General features: G+C 42.6%; 1 protein-coding gene across 1 annotated transcript; it reads right to left on the bottom strand.

Annotated features, from left to right (window-relative positions):
• Positions 1 to 609: 609 nt before the first annotated feature.
• On the bottom strand, positions 610 to 21,281 carry tbx21 (T-box transcription factor 21). Its single transcript, XM_067487297.1, has 6 exons — positions 20,423 to 21,281; positions 10,294 to 10,448; positions 6,818 to 6,939; positions 5,053 to 5,211; positions 4,474 to 4,535; positions 610 to 4,159 (listed from the first exon to the last, which is right to left on the bottom strand). Exons 1-6 carry the CDS (start codon positions 20,968 to 20,970, stop codon positions 3,340 to 3,342), a joined length of 1,866 nt encoding a protein of 621 aa, XP_067343398.1. The 5' UTR covers positions 20,971 to 21,281; the 3' UTR covers positions 610 to 3,339.
• Positions 21,282 to 21,743: the final 462 nt, after the last annotated feature.

Below are 21,743 nucleotides of genomic sequence, written 5' to 3' on the forward strand. Positions count from 1 at the left end.
CTTCATATATTAAGTTTAATCAAATGTTTTATGTCATTATATATTTGGCCAAGATATATTTGGGTTCCTTGTGCTTATAAGTTAGTAGTTCCCTTTTTAAAAAAACTTGCACAGTACATACTAATTTTCTTCATAGTTTTTGTGGTTTTTGAATAATATAAAAAGAAACAGCAAGCTTCCATCATTTAATCATTCAAGTCAGAACAAACAGCTCATGGAAAATTTAAATTGGACTAAAATTTAAAGTAAAATTATATTGAAATGAACAAACTCACGTCAACAGAAAATCACATTAACAAAACTCACAAATATATATATATATATATATATATATATATATATATATATATATATATATATATATATATATATATATATATATATATATATATATATGTATAATTTTAGTGAAATGTAAATTGTATTTTTATGTTTAAGTGAGTTTATAGTAACTAATAATAATAATAGATTTAATTTAAATTTGAAGCAAATCTCATTGTGCTATAACAGTGTATAGTAACATTTTTCATAACAACTTTCATTATCCGGAAAAATAAAACTTCAAAATCAGTGTCTTTCTACCCACATTAAAGACGAATAACACCAAACCATTTTGTGTAAGCTTTATTATCTTCAATTAAAAAAACAACTATACATTAAACAATTAAGCATACTTTAATAAATAATACTCGCCCCCTCATAAATTGTTTCTGCATTGCAATTTATAAGCTCTACAAAGCAGGATTATGGCTCCCTTCACATAGTCAGTGCAACTGGATCACACACAGAAAATAACATGCTTGTTAACCTGCCTGATCTCCCTTCTCCTCGCCTCTATTTCTATATATTCCAGTGAATTCTCTAGAAATACAGTCCCTGCACACAGTTTCACTCCTTTACTGAGGAAAAAGTGTGTTAAAGGGAAACGTACTCATGGGAAACTGAGGTACATAGTACTGGAGGATTAACATTATGGGGATGATTTGGGCTTATTGGCTGGAGTTGGTTCTGGCAGCTGATGCATCCAGCAGGGGTCGTTCCTGAGGTGTCTAAAAGCTTTTGATTTTCTGCACTGAAAGTACCACATGCGATGACATACCACACCACTTAAAATAAAACGGCCGACGTCCCGTGCCGTCCAGTGCTCATTGCGTGTCGATGCCATGGTGAACTTGTCGTCTTTTAATTGCACTTGAAACAAGAACGAATACGTTGACATTTTACACAAACAACATTTTTTACTACTAGTCGATCTTAAAAATGATACCCATTATAAAATCATGATTGCCAGTTGACATGATCATTTAAATTATCGGGTCATATCCATTTTGCATGAAAATCATGAAGTACTGCACTGCAGAAGAGAGACATTACACCTACGTGCACCATGTTTGTATGAAGCTCCAGTGTTACGACCAAAAATGTTGATTAATAAAAGAAAGCGGCAACATAATAAAATCCTCATAATGCAACTGGGGAAGTAGCCTTGATATTAGAAATCTATATATGCCAATAAATACAGCATACACTTGGTAATTTGCTTATTCACTATATTGTTGAGTGATAAATGAGGAGATCATGTCTCTGCACTAAAATATGAAGCTACAGGGTGGAGACGGTTAGCTTAGCTTAGCATAAAGACTGGAAACGGAGGGAAACTGCTAGCCTGGATCTGCCCAAAGGTAAGTAAATCTGCCAGCCAAACGGAAGAGTGTTTGAAGCAGTTCCTTTCATGCTTTTTTTACATTTGAATCCAGTCGTGTCATCTCTCCCCCACAAAACACCTATGTGACCCTGCTGCTCCTGCAGGGAGTGGGAGACTGCCCGTCGGCCCCCAGTGTTGTCTGAGGCCATTAGCACACCTGCTAAGAATTGAGGAGCAGATCTCTGATCAGCGCTGACTGCAGCCTCACTCTTCATTTCTGTCACCAGCCTCGAAGCCGGGCCTCTGTCAACCAGTGTCAAGCGAGGACCAGGGGGGAAATTCAGGGTGTCTGCCTGGTCGCTCTCTCCTTCCTGTTTATTGTGCTCAGGGGGTGACAGTGCCTTCTCTGTTTACCTACTGTACAGGTGTATGTTGCCATTCTGAATGACCCACTTGAAACACGGCTCCCACTCTGTGGGGCAAATCTGCACTGTCACAGCAAATCAGACGGAAAATTAAGAAAGCCCTAGTGTAATTTAAGCCAACCAGACGTCACTGAACCAGACTGACCAATTGGTGAGACCCCTGCGTGTCTATGAAACCAACGGAGACACGTTGGACTCCTGGCTGAGACCGGACGACATGACAACCTGTCGTCTTCAGATGTTTTTTCTCTACCACTATTAGTCTTTACCAGCGATTTGATTAGACACCAGATTGTAGCAGCTGAAACACTTGGATTCTTTTTTATGCAAAACCACCTTCTCAAATGTGATGTTATGAATGGATATGAATCATATGAAGCACCATTTTGGCGCAGGACAGTGCTACGATTTGCTCACATTACAGTGCAAACACACAAAGATTTGACCGCTTTGGACTCTGTACATGGGCAGTGTGCAGCCACCATTGTAAACCATAATCCCAGACTGGATTTACTTTATACAGCTGTTATTTGCAATAAAAAAAAATCCTTTACACCTGTGAGATATGTTTTCTGCTGCTTGTGCAGAGTTAGTTCTGGTGCGGTTCCCCATTTGTTTTTACATTAACACACACACGCGTACACACACGCTCACAAAACAACACACAAGTGCTCGTCCTCGGGTTGGGACAGATTAGCAGTCTCACTTGACAACATGTGCTTGCTAACCTCCTGACTTTTTTGTGAGGCTCACTCAGACACTCGGGCCTCTGCACTGCCACTAGTGGGAGCTGCACCAAACAAATGTAATGCAATTTCTGCTCACAGTGATCAGGGGGAAATGAACACAAGCGTATGTGTGAATGGCTGAGAGTGAGGAGGAAGAGACGGGCAGACACAATACGGAGTAAAAGAGGGGACAAGAGACTGTTTGATGCAGAAAGAACAGACAATCCCTGCAGGCGTCTGCCAGCAAGGAGATATGCAGATCGTTTTTTTTTTTTTTCAAATGCCTTGATGTTTCAACGACTAAAGTCACAGGTCTGTTTTTGTGACTCTAGGGCAACATCCCAATCACCTTCAACTTTGAAAGGAACCTTGAAAGTTCCTCATCGTTTCACACCTTGCAAAGGGACTTTATAGAAGACACTGGTCACAGTGTGTGAGAGCAGATGAGGTTGCGTGCTCTGTTATTGTGTGCGGTTCTGTTAATTGTTTTGCAGCACCTGAACCCGACAAACCAGTATGTCTCCTTGAGGTTGTGAAGCCCTCAGTGGGTGTAATAGCCATAGTAGTCTGCATCACTGTTGCTGTCTTTCTCACACACGTCCCCGCTGCGTGTAGGTGGGGAGTTTTCGTTGCTGGACGTGTAAGGTGACACCTTCCTCTTCTTGTTGTCCCCCACACTGCCCTCAAACAGGCCTGAGTCTGCGGAGTCTGCGGATTTCACAGAGGGAGGTTCGAGCCAGGTGTCCTCGCCCACTGGTGCCACAGTGTCTTTGGGTTTGTCCTGCAGCAGGGAGGGCTGCAGCGTCTCGAGGAGCGAGGGAGGATGCAGCCTGGCGTTGCCGGGCGACGTAGAAGAAGATGAGGAAGAGGAAGAGGATGACATGGGTCTAAACCAGCCCAGGCTGGGGCTGGGTTTACTCGGGTGGCTGAGGTACTGAGGCGTCGGCCTGCTGGTGCTCCAGCCTGCTGAGGTGGCTCCTGACACAGACATGCTACCAGATGCAAAAGGATGGTCGGGGTAGTAGCTGAGGGGATGGTGAGCGGATGTCTGCAAGGGGAAGGGCTTGTAGAAACTGTTTCCTGAGAAGTCCCCCTCATAGGAGGAAGTGAAGTCAAGCCGACTGGGGGCCACACCCTGCTGAGGTGGCAGGTACCAGCGGCTGTGAGGGCCGGGGCTGGAGGATGGATCCTTGTGCTGCTGGCCCATACCGAGAGGCTCGCGGCTGTAGAAGCGGGTCTGTGGCAGGGGGCTCATGTACTGCTCAGAGAGGTAGCCCTGGGGGTAGCAGCCCCCTGGCAGCAGCTGCTGGCTCTCTGTAGGGGAGGGGGTGAGGCGATCAGAGTCAGGAGGAGCGTACAGCCTAGGCAGGGGGGAGGAGGGGAAGAAAAGAGAGTGTGAGAAGAAGAGGAAAAAAAGGTGTTATTTCCTGCCCAAACCTCAAACTATCTATCAAACATCTCACAGTCCCTCACACCCTTTGACTGCAGCTTGCTTAAGCAGTAAGTGCATCTATTCCAGGGTGATACGAACACTCAGGACATATAAATAGCTGCTGTGATGCACTCACTGTTTATGTTGAGTAGATGCAAGGTTCACATAACAATACGTCCTCTGAAAGAAGACGTTGTAATGCAGCTCTGTACAAACGCTGCCTTTTTGAAATGGATTACTTACGTGTCGTAATTGTCTCGGAAACCTTTTGCGAAGGGGTTATGGTCTATTTTCAGCTGAGTGATCTGTGGAGGGAATAGTAGGAGGGCAATGAGAGAATGTGGGCATAGGAAAAAGGGAAGGAGTGAAAGAGAGAGAGAGAGAGAGGAGGTTACTGACTAATAATTAATGAGAATAACGTCAGTTTCTTGTTGTTGTTGTTGGAAAGGGTTCTTTGTTAGAACCAGAGAGTGGGCACGTCGCACATGCAGCATGTGCTGATAGAATGATCATCATGTAAACGGGCGAGACCTCGGTGGCCCTGACACAATGAATTTGAACAGCTGCTGAGGATATACTGTATACAGCAAGAAGTGGAGAGCAGCGAGCTGCAGTTCTCAGCTCGGCCGAGGCGACGCTGAGTCGACCTCGGCCACTGTATATTTACACATGCAAACCCTTTAAGTGGGTCGCAGGAATGGGCGTTAGTGTATGTGGATTTATGATGCATGCATGCAGAAAACCACGGCTTCTATCTGAAACATGTCGCTAATTAAGATGGTGCTGTGATGACTAAGTGAGTAATGTATAACTGCCACTCACGTCTGCGTTTTGATAAGCAGTGACAGCGATGAACTGAGTCTCCGGGAAGATGAAAGTCTGAGCTTTGGATGAGATGTAGGGATCCTCCGTGCCGTCCTCCTTCACCTCCACGATGTGAAGACGGGGCTGGTACTTGTGGAGCGACTGGAGCACAATCATCTGCACAGGAGAAGAAAGGCAGGATGCATTCATAAAAAAAAAAAACTGTACGCCCCTGATGTAGTCACGCAACTGATGCAAAAACATGAAAATGAAGGTGTGAACACCAGAGGGGCAGGAAGTGAGAACTGTAGAGTTTGAAGGTGCACAGTTACTCTGGCTCAGGCATCTTTCTCATCACAGAGCTGGTCAAACAGCAGCAGTGATGTGAATGCTGAACAGTTCTGCTTGGTTCTCTGGATTCATACCGGCGAAGTTATCCAAAAAAGCGTAACCCAAAAATTATGAATAAAAACCGAATGCAATATTTTGCAAATCTCAAGAATCCATATTTTGAAAACTGACAAGATTTAATATATAAATGTCTGGGAAGTGAGGAGACCAGTTGCTGGACTTTTAGGAGACAAATGTTGTCCCACTGTTGTGTGATGCAGGATTCTAGCTGCTCCAACTGTCGTGGGCCTTTGTTACCGGATTTTTTTGGTTTTATGATGCCAAATGTTTTCTATTGGTGACGGTTCTGGACTACAGACAGGCCAGTTCAGCACCTGGACTCTTCTCCTGCAAAGTCATGCTGTTGTGATGGATGCAGCGTGTGGTTTAGCATTGTCTTGCTGAAATAAGCAGGGTCTTCCCCGACAGAGACGTTGCCTGGATGGGAGCATATGTTGCTCTAAAACCTCAATGTCCTTTTCAGCATTGATGGAGCCTGTTCAGTGTGTAAACTGCCCACATCATAGGCACTAATACACACCCACACCATCAGAGATGCAGGCTGTAGAACTGTCTGCTGATAACAAGCTGGATGTTCTCTCTCCTCTTTAGTCTATAGAACAGGGGATCCATGGTTTCCAAAAAGAGTTTGTAATGTAAATGAGCAATTTCAATTTCATTTTAAATGAGCTTTGGCCCAGAGAACACGGATCGTGTTCACAAATGGCTGCTTCTTTGCATGATACAGCTTTAACTTACATTTGTGGACTGTGATATTTCCTGAACCTTTTCCACAATGTTTTGGCACAGATTGGTGAACCTCTGCCCGTCTTTACATTTGAGAGGCTCTGCCTCTCTGAAATGCTCCTGTTGCCAATTAACCTGATTAGTTGTCAAATTCTCCTGTTTTCCAGGAAATGGTAAAATTACTCAGTTTCAACATCTGAAATGTTGTTCTATTGTGAATAAAATATGGGTTGATCATTGCATTCTGCTTTTATTTGCGTTTTCAAACCTTCCCTACGTTTTGGAATTGGGGTTGTAATTCTATTATATATTTCTGTGTGGAGTTGCATATGCAAATAGTTGCCATGTCACGGCTGATGGGGACGACAACAGAAAAACCTGTAAATCTATGTAGATGATGTGTTGTTTGTTATTGGTTTTTCTCTAAAAGTCTAACCAAGGACAGGGGCTGCGAAGTAGCTTTGGCTATGAGCTCTATACATCAGTTGCTTTGTTGTAACAATGTTTAGTTGTATTGTCGCCGTAAAATAAAATATATGTAAAAATATTTATTTGTGTAACACAGCAAAATATTCATATAAAGTCGTTGGCAGGTTCTTCATGGAATCAGCGTGTATTATATAAGGTAAAGAAAAAGAAAAACTACCTGGGACACATTATTGGTGCTGCCCTTGTTGTTGGTGAGCTTGAGCTTGCTAAACGACACCTCTTGTCTCATCCAGTGAGCGCCGGTGTTGGGGGAGTCGGGGTGCATGTACATCCTGTTACCTGTAGGCATAACAACAAAGCATGACGTCTGTTATGTCTCCCAAGGCACCAGCACACATTCTTATTGCCATCACACTTTTAAATTCAAATAGCAGCGTTGTCACATGACTTGTTTTCCATCAGGCTCTGCCTAAACCATTTTATGTGTTTGCCCTTTCTTTTTCGGTTTGATGTTTTATTCTTATGGCAGGATACAATCTCAGCGCCATGATTTTTCACAGTGTTACCACAGTGACCTGCTAACCTTATATGTGCACACCACATAAGTGCACTATTAAATCTAATTGAGTGAAGCTGTTTCACCACAGTTTCCACAACTGTAGTCACCTTTCCACAACACCTGGTGCATGTGTGACAACACCTTGCAGTTCCTCTCATTTATATAATTGTGGTTTGTCTATCATCAATCACATACAAAAAGTCGTTTTGGTTAACTTGCTATCGTTAAGCTTTTTTTTTTTGTCTGAGGTGTGAAGAGAAAGAAATAATGATTACATGGAGGATGTGAAGGCAGGGAGTACCAAACAAGGATGGAAACAGATGATAAGAACTTAATTCTCGCCTCTTGCAAAGGGCGAAAGCATCAAATATTTCCATCCCTGAACTTTAGCACGGCGTCGCAGATAAACGAGAAATGAGAGACTGAAATGAAGAGTGAAATTTCACAGTTTAGTCGGGGAAAAGGCACGAAGGAAGCTGCATTTTGGTGACTAAGAAGATCTCACGCTGGTTCACGAGCTGTGGAGGAAATGTGAGCTACAGTATATTTATAATTATTGCATTTGTGAGATATTTTTTTTTACCCCAACCTGAATGATGCCTTTATTTATGGCACTATCTGTGACTGTCTGCACAACCTGAGCCACTCACTGTTCAGAGCTCTCCGGTTACTACTATGTTATATCCTCCATTCCCCTGCACATCATATGCAAATAGCACTGTGTGTTTGTACTGCTGGTCAGATGCATTTCGTGGGGTCAGCATGATGACAGAGACTGATTCTGTAGGGACCTCACAGACTTTTTTTTGGAAGAAGAGGGGGACTGTAAGTCCAGGACGCTGCTACTGCTGCACCCCATATCGCTTTGATGTCTTCGGTTGTGCCGCCCCGTTGCTTTAATACCAAAGTCTCCCCTTCTTTTCGTGCGAATAGCTGCACAGGAAACATGTTTAATCAAGAACACTGTGTGGAATGCCCATTTCCCGTGTGTGAAAAGAGGAGACGCTGCATGTGGTTTTCACTCAACCATGAAGTGGTGGTAGTAACCATGGCCTGATGGGTACAAGACTTTAAAAGAATGGCCTGATTTACAGTAAACGTTCGAAGAATGATGGCTGACATACAGTTGCACGTGAGGGTGATGTAATCATTTACTTGCTGTTTCAGCCGTTGTATATTGTGCCTGTTCTGTCTCTGCTTTCACCCACATCCTCACTTCCCCAGGCCACTGTGGGTGTCACGAACTGCCATTCAAGTGCCACCCGGCCACTAGATGTCCCTGGACTTTGCCTCCATTCCCAGTCACCTGACTTCCACCTCAGCCATTTCCTGTTTCCTCAGCAGCTCACGGTTTAAATTCCTGCCTGCTAGAAGAGTCGAGCTCTTCATGTTTGCTGGGGACTGTGTGTCGCCCTCCTCGTTACCAGTTTTGTTGCTGGTCCTGCCTTCTGTCCTGTAAGTGCATCTTTCTTTGTTTTGGTCAATATGTCTCAATGTGAGTTCTCAACCCTTACGATTGTAGATAACTGCTGTAGAACTTTTTAGCACCAGGACAACTTAGCAAATCTGAAATTTAATTATTATGTACATTTCAGTTGGTTTTATATATTTTATAGAATTCTGCAGTAGATCAGCCAGGCAGTATATCCCTGCATGATGGATTTTTACCTCCACCCAACTGTTTTTTTTTACATTTTTTTTTTTAATGACTACTCAGAGTTAAAAATGGTGGATAAGTTACACATTTGAAATTTCTGACACTGAACACTTTACGAACAAGCTATTGGCTTATTTAAATAGAGTTTATTATTTCCAAAAACAGCTTAAAAGCATAATTTTCCAAATTGGCCCCTCTGTTTTGAGCGGCTGCCCCAGTCTGGCCACCCCAACAAAAATTGTTTAGCTGAAAGGGTTTGGTACTTCTTTTTAGACTCCTGGGTTCCAACTGTCTGTTGGAAATGTTTCTATGAACCTAGTACAAGATTGTTCAGGCTGAAGAACACCTGGAAACGCCATCAAGAAACTGCCCTTCGCTTAGCATTTTTCAGACACAAATGAGTCTAAAATGGTTTATTTAATGTAATTCTTAAAGGCCTTCACCAATTTTGAACTTGCTTCGTTTGATTCTAGTGTTGGTACATGAACATAAATACCTTTAGCTTCCCTCTGACTTCCCTGTATTAAAATATCTCTCTGTTTCTAGCTGAAAAACGCCTTCGGATGACATCACTTGGAGGAACCCTCAGCTCTTGTTGCATTTGTAATAATAGCCAGAGGACATCATCTGAACTCCTAATGATGAAAAGTGTTTCAGCTAGAAGCAGGTAAACATTTTAATATAGGGAAGGAAGCGGGAGGATAAAAGCATTAACGTACATTTACAACCTGAACTAAAGCCATAGAAAGCAAGTTGAAAATTGGTGAAGTCTTGAAGAAACTCATCTTGCAAATCAGAAATATTCTGCTGTTACTGGACAGAGGACTTGTTGGATCCAGGGAAATACTCATTAAAATGGTATTGGTGGATGCATACTGAGCTACACCAGAGAGAACAGATAAACCACTTATCTTAATATATTATTTATATGAAAGTAAAATAGAAACAAAAACAATCTATAGATATAGTTCGTCTCTGCCGAAAGAGCAAAAACTAATATTAAATGTCCACAAAACCCCTCTCAGATTACTTGTTTGTCGTGATGCACATCTCGGTTTCCCTACTGTGTGCATGTAGGTTTGCTACCATATTGCTAAATAAACCACTTCCTCATGATCTGCATGCGCTGAGCTGAAGACCCGGCTCACTGACTGACCACGATTTAAACTCATCAGCCAGTCTTGGCTCATGTGCGTTTGTGGCAGAATTTGCTTCCTGGCATAAGAAAAATGAGGATGAACCCAGAAAAGCTTCTGAGGTTAGGTGTGTGCACCACTCTGTATTAGATCAAGATGTTGGTGTCTCCAAGCAGTAGCATTCTGTGCACGCTCAGGTTATCGCTTCTTCAGCTGTTGGTGAATTTAATACAGCTTACTTTAGCTTTTTTCTCCTCACAAAACTAAGAGTCTGTCACTGTTAGAGAATTTTAGTGTAACTCGTGGTCACAGAGAAAAGTGCCATATTAAAGAAAATGTACCTGGCATGTTACCCTCGGCTTTCCCACACTGGACCCACTTGCCGCCTTGGTACCTCCAGTGGTGCTGATCGGCCAGAATCACGTCGACGTAGACGTTATAGTGGGTGGACGGCTCCAGAACACTGATGTTGAAGCTCAGAAATGGGAACATCCTCCTAAATGAAGAAGAGTTAAATGTTTATTTAGGAAGTTACAGATCTACTGGACATTGATGGAGAAGCTCCTGTTCAAAGTGGAGGGAACGTATCATAACTTGGCAGTTATTGAGGGGAAATGCATCATCTTGTTGCATATATTAAGCTACTGTTGATGTTGCTCATGTTTCAGTCACATTTGTGCATGTGCGTCAGTTTGTGAATACATTGTTCACAGCACAGCACACATGTCGATTACTAACCTGAATTTTACCTCAACTTCATCAAAATATTCAGAATGATGAAACATTTGTTATGAACAAAGCCTTAGCGAGTTGGCTAAAATGTACATCACTGAAAAATGTTTTGGATTCATTTGCATTTTGTGTTACCTGTCAAATATATATAGTTAAAAAAAAAAATGGACTAAAGGTTTTATTGAGGAACAGCTCTGGACACAAAGGTTCTTCAAACTCTGACCAGTGGAAATTTTCAGCAGAATTTACAACCATTAACAAATAGGAGTGAATGCGCTCTACACTTCTTCTGAAGGACGAAAGAAATACTTCTACATTCTACTTGCAAATTACTAATATAAAGCAGCGACTAAACTATGTGCAATAAAAGGACAATTCGCACCAGTGGAACTTCAGCAGTCAACTTTGTCAGAGAGCCCCCATTGTCCCCTATCCAGCTACACATTTCAGTAGGTCAGTGACCATTATAGATGTAGTAATAGTAAAGAGAAAAAAAACCCCATTAAAATAAACAGCGCAATGTAAGGCAACATGTCTCGGAAAGGCAGGGAAATGACTGGACCTCACGACAACTCATCTCTTTGTTTTACTACCAGCTGAAAGTTCTGAGTAATCCAGGGGAGGGGAAGGGGCTGGCTGACAGGGGCGACAAGTGTAGGTGAATATTTGATGCTGCTGTTAATAAAAGATGCACCAGAAGCTGCTCCTGATTGCTGGGGCTTTACACGTTGAGCTTAAGTTGATCGGGGGGGGCGGGGGGCTTCAGGGAGACGGGGTAAACGGGTGGTCGGAGGGTCTCTGGGCACCATGAGCCAGCGAAGGAGAGGGAGAGGCTGGGTTAAACAAACAAATAAAAAAAAAAATAAAGGGCATGTGCATCAAATAGACAAAGCCACAAACAAACCACAACAGGCACAACGGCACATCTTTGTTTCACCTGTACATTTAAAGAGAAGCATGGTAAACAACCTATAGTATTTCTCTGGGGCAGCCATATTTGTGACCTTTGTTTTGACCTTTTAATTGCACAAAAACTATGTATAAATAAAATGATGTGTATATATAAGAACGTGGAGCATTTTAGGAAACATTCGTTCAGCTTAGCTCAGCATAGGGACTAGAGACAAATGATTAGGAATATTTCCAGACACCAGCTCCCTGGCTTTGGTGCTGACGTGAGCAAAGGTTGGATTGCAAATCTTTGCCGATTGATTCGTGATTCCTTTTTCCCTATTTGAGCTATAATACTGCGCTAAATGCTAATATCATTGTGCTAATGGTGGATGTGTAATGATACTGGATCAAAGTACAGCATTCATTCATCCCTACACAAGCTGCTCAGTGGGAGGAATTATCATTCTTGCAGATTTCATCCACACACACAAAAAAGACCCAAATTATCCTCATGCTTCCCAATTAATTCATTATTATTTTTTGGCTTATATTTTTTTAGGGTCCAGTTGCGCCTCTAACCCTTTTTGACACACATGACTGGAGATGAAATAATATGAATAAATTATAAACGTTCCAAATGAATGTCAATGTATAAATTGCTCGAATAGAATATATAATAAAATGCTTTTTGCTTTTCATTGGATTTTCTTTTTCCTCCAGGGACGAAACAATGCAGCTGACATTCATTAAAATATTACAGTTATGGACCGAAGGTTTCCGTCCTTATCTGCTACCATGAACTCCACAGAGCGGCACCACACCATTTAATTTCTTAGTGTTTGTGGCTCATGCAAAAAGTGAGGAGTAAAAACAACAAGTTCTGGTTATGTGGTAGATTGTGTGATCAGAGGAAAACAAGCCCTTTCCCCCGGCTTTCAGTCTTTAAGCGAAGCTGCTGGCTACAGTATTTAGTCAGATATGAGATTTTTATCAACTTACTCATTTAACTGTTGACAAGAAAGTGAAGCCTATTTCACAACAATTTCTTTAAATGAGAAAACAAAGTACTGTACATTGTCTGGACAATAAATGAGCCACTGATATAATTCACTCTTGCACTGTATAGACATATGTATGAATTTGCACTGCACTCTAGCTATGAAAGCTTAAAATACAATACAATATAAACAGATATCACTGGAGTGTATTTGGGAAAAAAAAAAAATCACACCAACAGCACCTCAGGCTATGTGCATTTGTGATGAGTGGCAAACACCTCCCTCCATCCCTTTTGAATTTCTTCGATATGAAAGTGTTAACTTAATTTTAACCTCCTGCAGCATGAGTCCGTGTGTCTTTAAATGAGGGGAGGCTTTCTTTCACAGCAAATGAATTGAAAGAGATGCACAGAACTGATTGGACTGTTCTATAAAGTGCATGTCTTAAATTAGTCATTGTAAGAGAGAATAAAAGACTGTACGTAAAAACAAAAAAACAAAAAAAAAACTTCCTTTTCAGAAACACCCTCTGCTCTTTTTCTAAATTGTTTGTGGGTGGAACAGATAAGATCTGATGTCTATTTGATCGATGCTGTAAATACACTTACAGACTGTTCTCTTGGGCCCAAACAAGGGCTGAACATGTGATGATAATTCAGTGTGATAAAGCAGCTCCAGCGTGGCGGAGCTGTATAGGAAAACTGCAAACCCTGCTATCTGATCTCGATGGAAATTCATCTCATTTAAATTTAGTCTCCTCCCTGAAGCACTTTGGCCATTTAGTGGTGTTAAAAACAAGTCAGGTGTGTAAAGAGACGATTGTGTTCGAGGCTCCTGTTAGCAGGCTAGTGGGACACCTGCAGGGGCCTGTCTTTGTTGATGAGGATTTAACATGCGTGTGTGTGACCTGTGTGCATGTGTGTTCATACAAAAGCCACTTAGAAATACATCACCCAACCCAGAGAAAACTTTACTGATCTCCTATTGCTCAATATTGTGATCCTCACTTCAGCCTCATTTTAGTTTCTATTTTGTCGAATATATTTCCTACAAATTCACAAGTAGAAATGATTAAGACAGAGTCATCTTATAGAAGCAAGAGTGACACAAGGGAGATGGCTTCTTGTATTTTGGAAAAGAAAACGCACACTAACAGATCGACGGTGGAACAAATCCTTCCATTCGTCCAGTGCAATGTGCAGTTTCTCTTCTAGTTGTGAAAAACTAGAAAAAGTGCTTCAATTGTCTTTTCCGAAGAAGAATCGGTATTGAAATGGACACCTTGTGAACTTTATCAGATAAAATACAAACAAAATGAGGCTGAAATGAGACTCACAATCATAGCGTTCGTCAGGATATTGTAGCTGTTTTTGGGCGTAAATCAACTGTTACACGCTTACAATAAATCAGTTTGTTGTTTATTCTTAGAACAAATGCTATTCCGCCAGTTATAGTTTGGTGCAGACTGATGAGTCTGTAATGTGAGTATTCTCTGATCAAATGTTTCCTAATTTTGTTCACACATGATCTTAGTTGAGACATTTTGTTGAGACAAAGGCGAAGGCCCTGCTAACCAGCCCCGTGTTTTTGTCTGCTGCGCCTTGTCGCTCTTGTTGCCACCCACTCTGAGCCTGGTTCTGCTGAAGTTTTCTTCTGTTAAAGGGAATTTTTCTTTCCGCTGTCGCTTTTTCAAGGGGGAGTTGTTGGGTTCTTCCCGATTATTTTGTTTTAGGGTTTCACCTTATTATGCATAGTGCAGAGTGAGAGGATTAGTGCTGTGATGTAGGGCTGGCTTAAATACTCAAACTGATGGAATTCCTTTTTCTTTTATTACCAAATACAACACAAAAGTACAAATAATAGATTGATCTGACTAACAAGTATTATGTGGTGTAAAAAAACAGAACTGAGACACACATTATTGCTATGAACACACACAAGGTCCTGCTGCAATGATGGATCAATTGCACCTAAAAATACTCCCCCCCCCAAAATGTACAGTTTACGCCGGTTTGATAATGCAGTATTACTTCTCATATACTGCGTGTACTCATATAAACCGTGCTAAACAATTTGAACCACCGATTAAAGACTGGTTTTGAATTTTGTGTTGGGAAGTGTTCACATTGGCAAAGTCTTCTTTTTTTTTACCCTTCGGCGGTAAGACAAAACCCGTCCCTGAATGGTCCCAGTTGGGTCTTTCTGGCTACAAGGCGAGTCCAGTTTAACAATCAATCATAGTTCTCGGTGAAACACAATCGTGGCTGCAGCCCTTTAGCGGCCGGCAAAGAACAGGTGAAACGGCTCCTCTTCCACTGCAGTGTTTAATACAAGTGAAAACAGAAAATTGGCTGTTCGGCGATGGAGCAGCCCATCTACAGTGTGTGAGAGTAATCCAGAGAGTAGATGAGTAAGTATCTTTTTGTTTTTGCGCCACTGATATTGTTAATTCACCTCTACTAGAGCCTTTTATAGGAAATCAGAACTTGGCAAGGGGGAAACCATAGAAAACACAACACAGAGGGTATTTGCATATGGGGGCGGCACTTAAGCTTTCTGTACAGAGTTCACCAAGACAGGCAGAAAAACATACCACATGGTAGCATGTGAGGATTGTCAGTGGGGTGGAGGCTTTCTGTCTACACATATATGACTTTAGTTTTATATAACTGTCTGCTGCATGTTGCAGGAGGCCGATACACATGTGCATAGACATGCACGGCTCTGCAGCTACAACTCAGCCTCCCTGATCAGCCTGCCAGTGTGCGTGCCACTCTGACTCATTGGAAACTTGACAAGAACGGCGGCTGCGCCGTTCTCCCTCAGTCTGATCGAGGTTTATATGTGCATGAACACTCATAACTGTAGTCTAATGGCAAGAAAAATGCCAAACATGAGTGTGGTGGGCCAAGAAAAAAATGTAAAGACAGCAGTGCTAGTGGTGACATTTAAAAAACAAAAAAACAAAATCAAAATAAACTGGGTGGATGTGAAGAGACGAAGGGGAGGGAGTTGAACTGGAGCAGACAGAAGATGTGGGAGGGGAAACCGCTAGGGGAAAGGGGAGAAGGATGTAGGTTAGAGGAAGGGAAAAGGAAAGAGCAGAGGGTGGGGTGAAGGAAGGGAGGGAGGAGGAGGAGGTGGAGGAGGAGGAGGAGGAGGAGGAGGAGGAGGAGGTGGGGGATTTGTCCTGGGGATGGAAGGAGGAGAGGAACTGGATATTCACCAGGGAGAGGACTTTTCTACATGAGTGCACCAGCTGATTCATCCAGACAGGAGCTCAGGTCCGGTTTTTGTCACCGTGCGTACGCTGTGACGAAAACGTGCCAGTCTACAGCTGCTGCCAGACACACACACACACACACAAACACACACGCGCTTGCTTCTGCATTGACTTATTTCAAAAGAATTCAGCCACTCGAGCCATCTGATACAGTTGATTTCACGCTTCATATCTCATAAAGGATATGGGTGGTGCCGCTAAGGTCAACAAATTCTACGAAAAGACCAAATGTAACATCTCGTTTCTCAACCATAGGGCGAAGGCCATCGGAACCAGTGTACGCAGCAGTTTGTTTCAGCTAGTCAACAGCTGGACTCTGCACGTCTTTAGCAAACATTACTCAAACAGTAGGAAATCAGTTGGGGATATTCCTCTCAGCTGTGCATCGGTGTGCATTCGGTGCTCTAGTGGTTATTTCCAGCAGCAGGAAGGTGAATGTGGGAACATGTCGCTCGCATGATTAGTAGTTCTTGGACAATAATGGAGCACTGTGGTGCAGAGGAGTAAGACGTATCAGGTTTTGCTGTGGTTGGGCTGTTGCCAGCAAGTAAAATCTAAACACGCCATGCTTTGCGTCTAATTAATGAAAGAAGGAACTGGCAACATTATTCTCGCGTCTTGTCAGCGCAGGGTTTGCGTGAACACGGTGAAAGCTGAATCGAGAGACAACTGCTATTAGACGTGCTTATTGCACACTAAGAGGAAGCTCTCGGTAGGCTATCAAAAAATATTGGTACTAGATGTTTCTGAGAAAAGAAAAATGCACACATTAACAGCTGAACAGGAAGTGACAAGTCATAAGCACCGTCAATACCTTGAAATAGTTCCACTTCTGCTTTCAGACAGAATGAGACAGAGGGTGTATTAGTGCTTAAGACTTCCAAACATTCCTGAAAACAGCATCTTGCAGTGACAGACAAATATGTCACGCTTTGCATTTGCCCTTCGACACCTATGTCCACATGCTTGACACTACTGGGCTACATTGTACTGAAGTTTCTGTAGCCGTGCACCACAGAGAAGACGCCCACTCTAATTTCCTTGCTGGTGTGTAGTGATAATTTCCAAAATATGACATATCTAATTTGGAAAGCAAATAAATTATTCTATGAGTTTAGAAATGTAGGGAGTTTTTTTTTTTCTTTCTTCTTCATTCTTTTCTTAACTGAGCAGCTGCCACATTTTATAAAAATACTTAAAAAGAAGAATAAAAGATCAGATGTCACTCATCAGAAATTCCCTTCGTCTGCACGTTAATTTAGCTTTTTTGCAACAAAGCTCCAGCTACATATTGCAATACTTGGCTCTAAGAGCTTAATAAATCTTGAGATTATTTCCTCTCTGAAAAATTACCAGACATCAGACTGACACATGTTGGAGTCAGTGGAGCAGAGCGAGCAGATGAGCATGATTCCTTTGAGTCTGAACTTTACCCCTGCATTATTTCCCTGAAAGGTGTTTGTAAGAACTTAGTCAGTCCTATCTCCTTCCTAGAACACGTGCATGGTCAAGTGGAACCTCTTTGGCATGATTTGTGACCGCTTCACGCTCTTTGAAGGTCTCAGAAAGCTTGAATTGCGGCTTCAGATACAGCAGCATCTCAAGCTGATCATCTAGACCGTTTAATTATGCGTTTTGAGTTACACAAAACAAAGGATTTGGAGTTGTTTCGAGTTAAATTTGTTCATTTAAACGCAACGGGGTCTTCCTGGAAACCGGTGTAGGGAAAATTAGCCCTCTTGAGTCATGTCTGAACCCAGCCCAGGTGTAGGATTAACGCACTAATCAAACAAATGAATGAGGGAATAGCTTCACTTTCTCTTTTCAGTTTTACTCACTCACTTTGTTTTACTACAACTCAAAAAATCCCATTTTTATGCCCGACCAAAGCCCCCTGTTCTTTATTAATGATTTCGTTTGCCTACCTTGATGAACTTTGCCTAAACGCACCACGCAAACATGCCCGAGACCTGCACCAACTGGTGTGGTGATCTGAATTTGGCTCATGAGAGGTGTAGATGAATTCGGCTCCCTTTGCTACAGGCCATGAAAATGTCTGTAGATTTCAAAGCCCAGGTGTGGTACATGAGCAAAACTTCTGAGAGATCTGAGCCTTGTACACCCAGCGTCTAGTGCAGACTGAAGAAAGCAGCCAAAAAAAAAAAATAAAAAAAAGAACTTATTTCCTGAACTTCAAAGATGCCTCACCTTGTCAGCGTGGCCATCTAAAGGCTCAGTGGTGTTTGACCCTTCTCTCTACTTTTCTCTGCAGTTTCTTTTTACCCTTCCTCCTATAGATACCAGAGTTTTGATTAACTTTGCAGACCCCCAGGCCCCTCTCTAAAAACACTGGAAATTTATTGTGGAAGCTTGAACCCAAGATGAAAATTTAAGAAGGATATCACCTCTGATATTGAAAATAAAAAAATCACACTTTTTTTCCTCAACTCTTCCAAAATCTAGCTGAAGTTTTTGTTATGTTTCAGAAAGTCTGTTGTTTCATCATCTTTTTTTTTTTTTTTTTTTTTTTTTGTATGCTAGATGCTTGCAATTTTGCATGTGAGGGACTGACTTCTAGATAAAGGGGTGGGGGGTTTGGAGGGGGGCATTTCCATCATCAGGATGTAAAATTTTTAGAATATGAGGTTTGTGGTTGTTTTTTAGTTTTTTTTTGCAGAGCATGAAAATTAGCTTATTGTTGCATGTGGAGGGATAACACCTCTGCGCCTGCTTCACTGATCCAGTTTTTATTGTGGGCAGCATTTATCCTTTTGTGCGGAAAAGTCAAACAAGTGTGCGTGAACTTGAGTTTCCTTTGAGGGCAAATGGAGACAAATGCAAAATTACATCGAGTATTTGATTTGCATGGCAGCTACAGACTCCAGTGTGCGTTTCTACAGACTAATGTTTGGCAGGACATGGTTGTGTCACACTCGCACTTGGAGAAAGTAAAGCAAATTAAAATTTGCCTGAATTCTTGAATTATCCATTTAGCCAACATTGAATCATTGCAGAAAGAGCTCATCAAGCCGTTGATTGTGTTAATTAATAACAGAAATAAGACGTTTTAATAAATCATCCCATCATGATTCTTTAAAGAGCTTTTCGTGGCTTTAAAAATGGAATTTAACTGCACACGAAGCAGCTCTGACAGCAACAGTCAGCTCGAAATCAAAGGGGAACATGCAGGTCAAAGTGGAACGTTTTGCAAGAGTCTCACTTGCAGAAGGTGAATTTAAGCCCTAACTCTGAGACTGCATGATAACCGTGGTGGATTGAGATAAACAGAAATAAAAAATACGCACGCACTCACACTCTCTCTCTCTCACACACACACACACACACACACAAACGTTTAGAAATGTGCATGGTATCAGAATTTTAATTTCACTAATAAACAAACGGGGCTGCAGTGTCCCGTTGAGTGACAGCGCACTTGTTTTCTGTGCGCAGAGCGGAACCATGAGAAAGCCACGGCCTGAAACCTGCTGTCAAACACAAGCGTCGCGCATTAGTGAATTAACCCCCATCGACGTGACGGCGTCTCGATGCTCGCTGACCCGTCACAGGAGCCCGGCAGCGCCGTCTCCGGCGCTCTCAGGCCAGGAGCTCCGTGCTGCGCTCGAACCTGTGAAGCCTTTGCACTGTGCTCTCTGAAGACGGTTTGTTTGTCAGCAGAAACATTTGAACACTGGATGACTTTTGTTGAGTGTATCAATATTAAACCCGGTAAAATATAGAGCAAAAAAAAAGTAATTTACCTGAGCTGCAGAAAGCAAAGGGACTACAGTTTAACTAATTAATTGATTATTTTTTTTTTGGGGGGGGGGGGACGTTAAATTCTTGCCCTTTTCAGCTGAAGTGACTTCAGAGGTCAACAGAGGAGTCAAATGTTTTCCAGCAGCTCAGCCTGCAGTTGATATTGACTGCACTTCATCACTTCTTTGGTTCGTAAACTTTCGCCCATAGCAAAATTTAGATTCCGTCAAATGTTTACACACACACACACACACACACACACACACAGAGAGAGAGGAGGAGGGAAACTGTAGCCCTGTGCGGTTTAAATAATAAAAAATAAAATTCAAACATTGGGCCCAAGTCTACTTTATCTTCTAATTTATGGACATTGTGCATATTTCTGCTCAGTTTCAAACCTCATCTGTGCTTCACGTTTCCCAAAATAGCAACGTGCGGATTCGCCTTTATTGTGTTCAAATGCAGTTCAGAGGTTATTCTCACCATTCTCTCACCTAAATACGCCAAAGTGCAAACACCCTCATCACCTGACCAGTGATGTGTGAGTGGTGCCTGTAGCGAAATCAGTGATCCCCACAACACAGCATCTCCCAGGCTCTAAGGGGAATGAATTCTTGAAATTATCTTTTGGGGTCAATTTAAAAAAAAAAAAAAAAGAGAGAGAATCTAGAGGCTCTTCGTTAGGATAAAACGGTGTAAAACCAGGACGAAAGTGATGCGTAATTTGCATTTTCCCTCCTCCGCTACTTGCTAAACTTTGACCGTGTGCGTTTGACTTTTGCAGACAAATAACAGAGAACCTACCTCCCCTGTTTGGTGATTATCATCTCGGTTTGGAACTTGTGAAACTTGGCCCACAGCGGGTAGTTATTGAGGATAGCCTGAGTCTTGCCGCACACCTGTAGCCCAGGTAAAGGGTAGAGAGACGTCCGCTGGTAGCCGTGCTGAAAGCTCGCAAGGTAATTCTCTGGAGACGGGGAGTACACGTCTTTACCGCCTGCAGGAAACCCGTCTCCTACCGTCGGGATGTAACCTTGCGGGGCTCCGCTTCTCGGCGGCGACCGCACGCCGCCATAAGGGCAGCTGCCGAGGGTCTGCGCGTAAAACCTGCCGGGCTGCGCTCCGTACCCTCCCACCGCCTGCTCCGGGTGGTACTGCAGAGCCAGAGCTTCTTGCCCGCTTGGAACCGAGTCCGGGTAGTAAGACCTGGCCTCCTGAATCCCCATTTTAATCTCGGATAGATCCTTGCCGCCGCGGTGCAGGTGACTGCTGAGCTCGGGGTTCTTTGCGAAAGTTTGCGTTTCAGTCCCATTCAACATGCTGAGGTAGAGATTGCCACCTATGCCGCCCATTTGCAGCCCCGCTCTCGGTCTGTGCGTAATTTCATAAGTCTCCCTTCTGCGTCCAGACGAATAAGTGCGCGTGCAATAAAAAGCAAAATCAGAAGCCAGCTGTTTGGACTGTTATTCTCACCTACGAGTCAAAGCGCGCTGACATGCCGTGAACTTTAAGAATCGGTGCGTCGGAGTTCACTACACGAAACCATCCATGGACTTTTTTAATCGGCCAACTTTTTCAAATCACCCGAGCAGGAGACTGTCTTGTCTTGTCTTTTTTTTTTTTTTTTTTTTTGACGTCTGGACTCGCGAGCAGTGACTCGAACACATGCTAACCTATGATATATACATTTAGTGAGGGACTGTATTTTGGAGGAGTGTCTGGTGCAGAAAGGCGGCGCGTGATAGGCTCCAGCCATGAGAGAGGCGTCCCCCCTGTCAGAGAGCTCAGCCAGAACCACACACGCTGCCCCGCAAAGCAGGGCCGAAATGACTCGGGCACACGTCGGGAGAGGGTTATTTAAAAGTAATTAGTGGGAAATCAAATCAAATAAATTAAGGGCAAATTAAAATGATTTATATTAACTGCTGTAAAATGTCAAACAAACACCACAAACTGCCGACTGGCTTCATTTTCGGTGTATGTTATAGTGAAAGGGACAAACTGTGCCTATGATTTTGCTTTTTACAGACGATCACTAAATATTTGGTGATCACCAAAATGCCGACCTGAAACCTAAAGACAGACACTGAATCAAAACCATTTATCGCTACTAAGTCTACTAATT

The sequence above is a fragment of the Channa argus genome, chromosome 20, assembly GCF_033026475.1.
Source record: "Channa argus isolate prfri chromosome 20, Channa argus male v1.0, whole genome shotgun sequence".
Taxonomy (NCBI): Eukaryota; Metazoa; Chordata; class Actinopteri; order Anabantiformes; family Channidae; genus Channa; species Channa argus.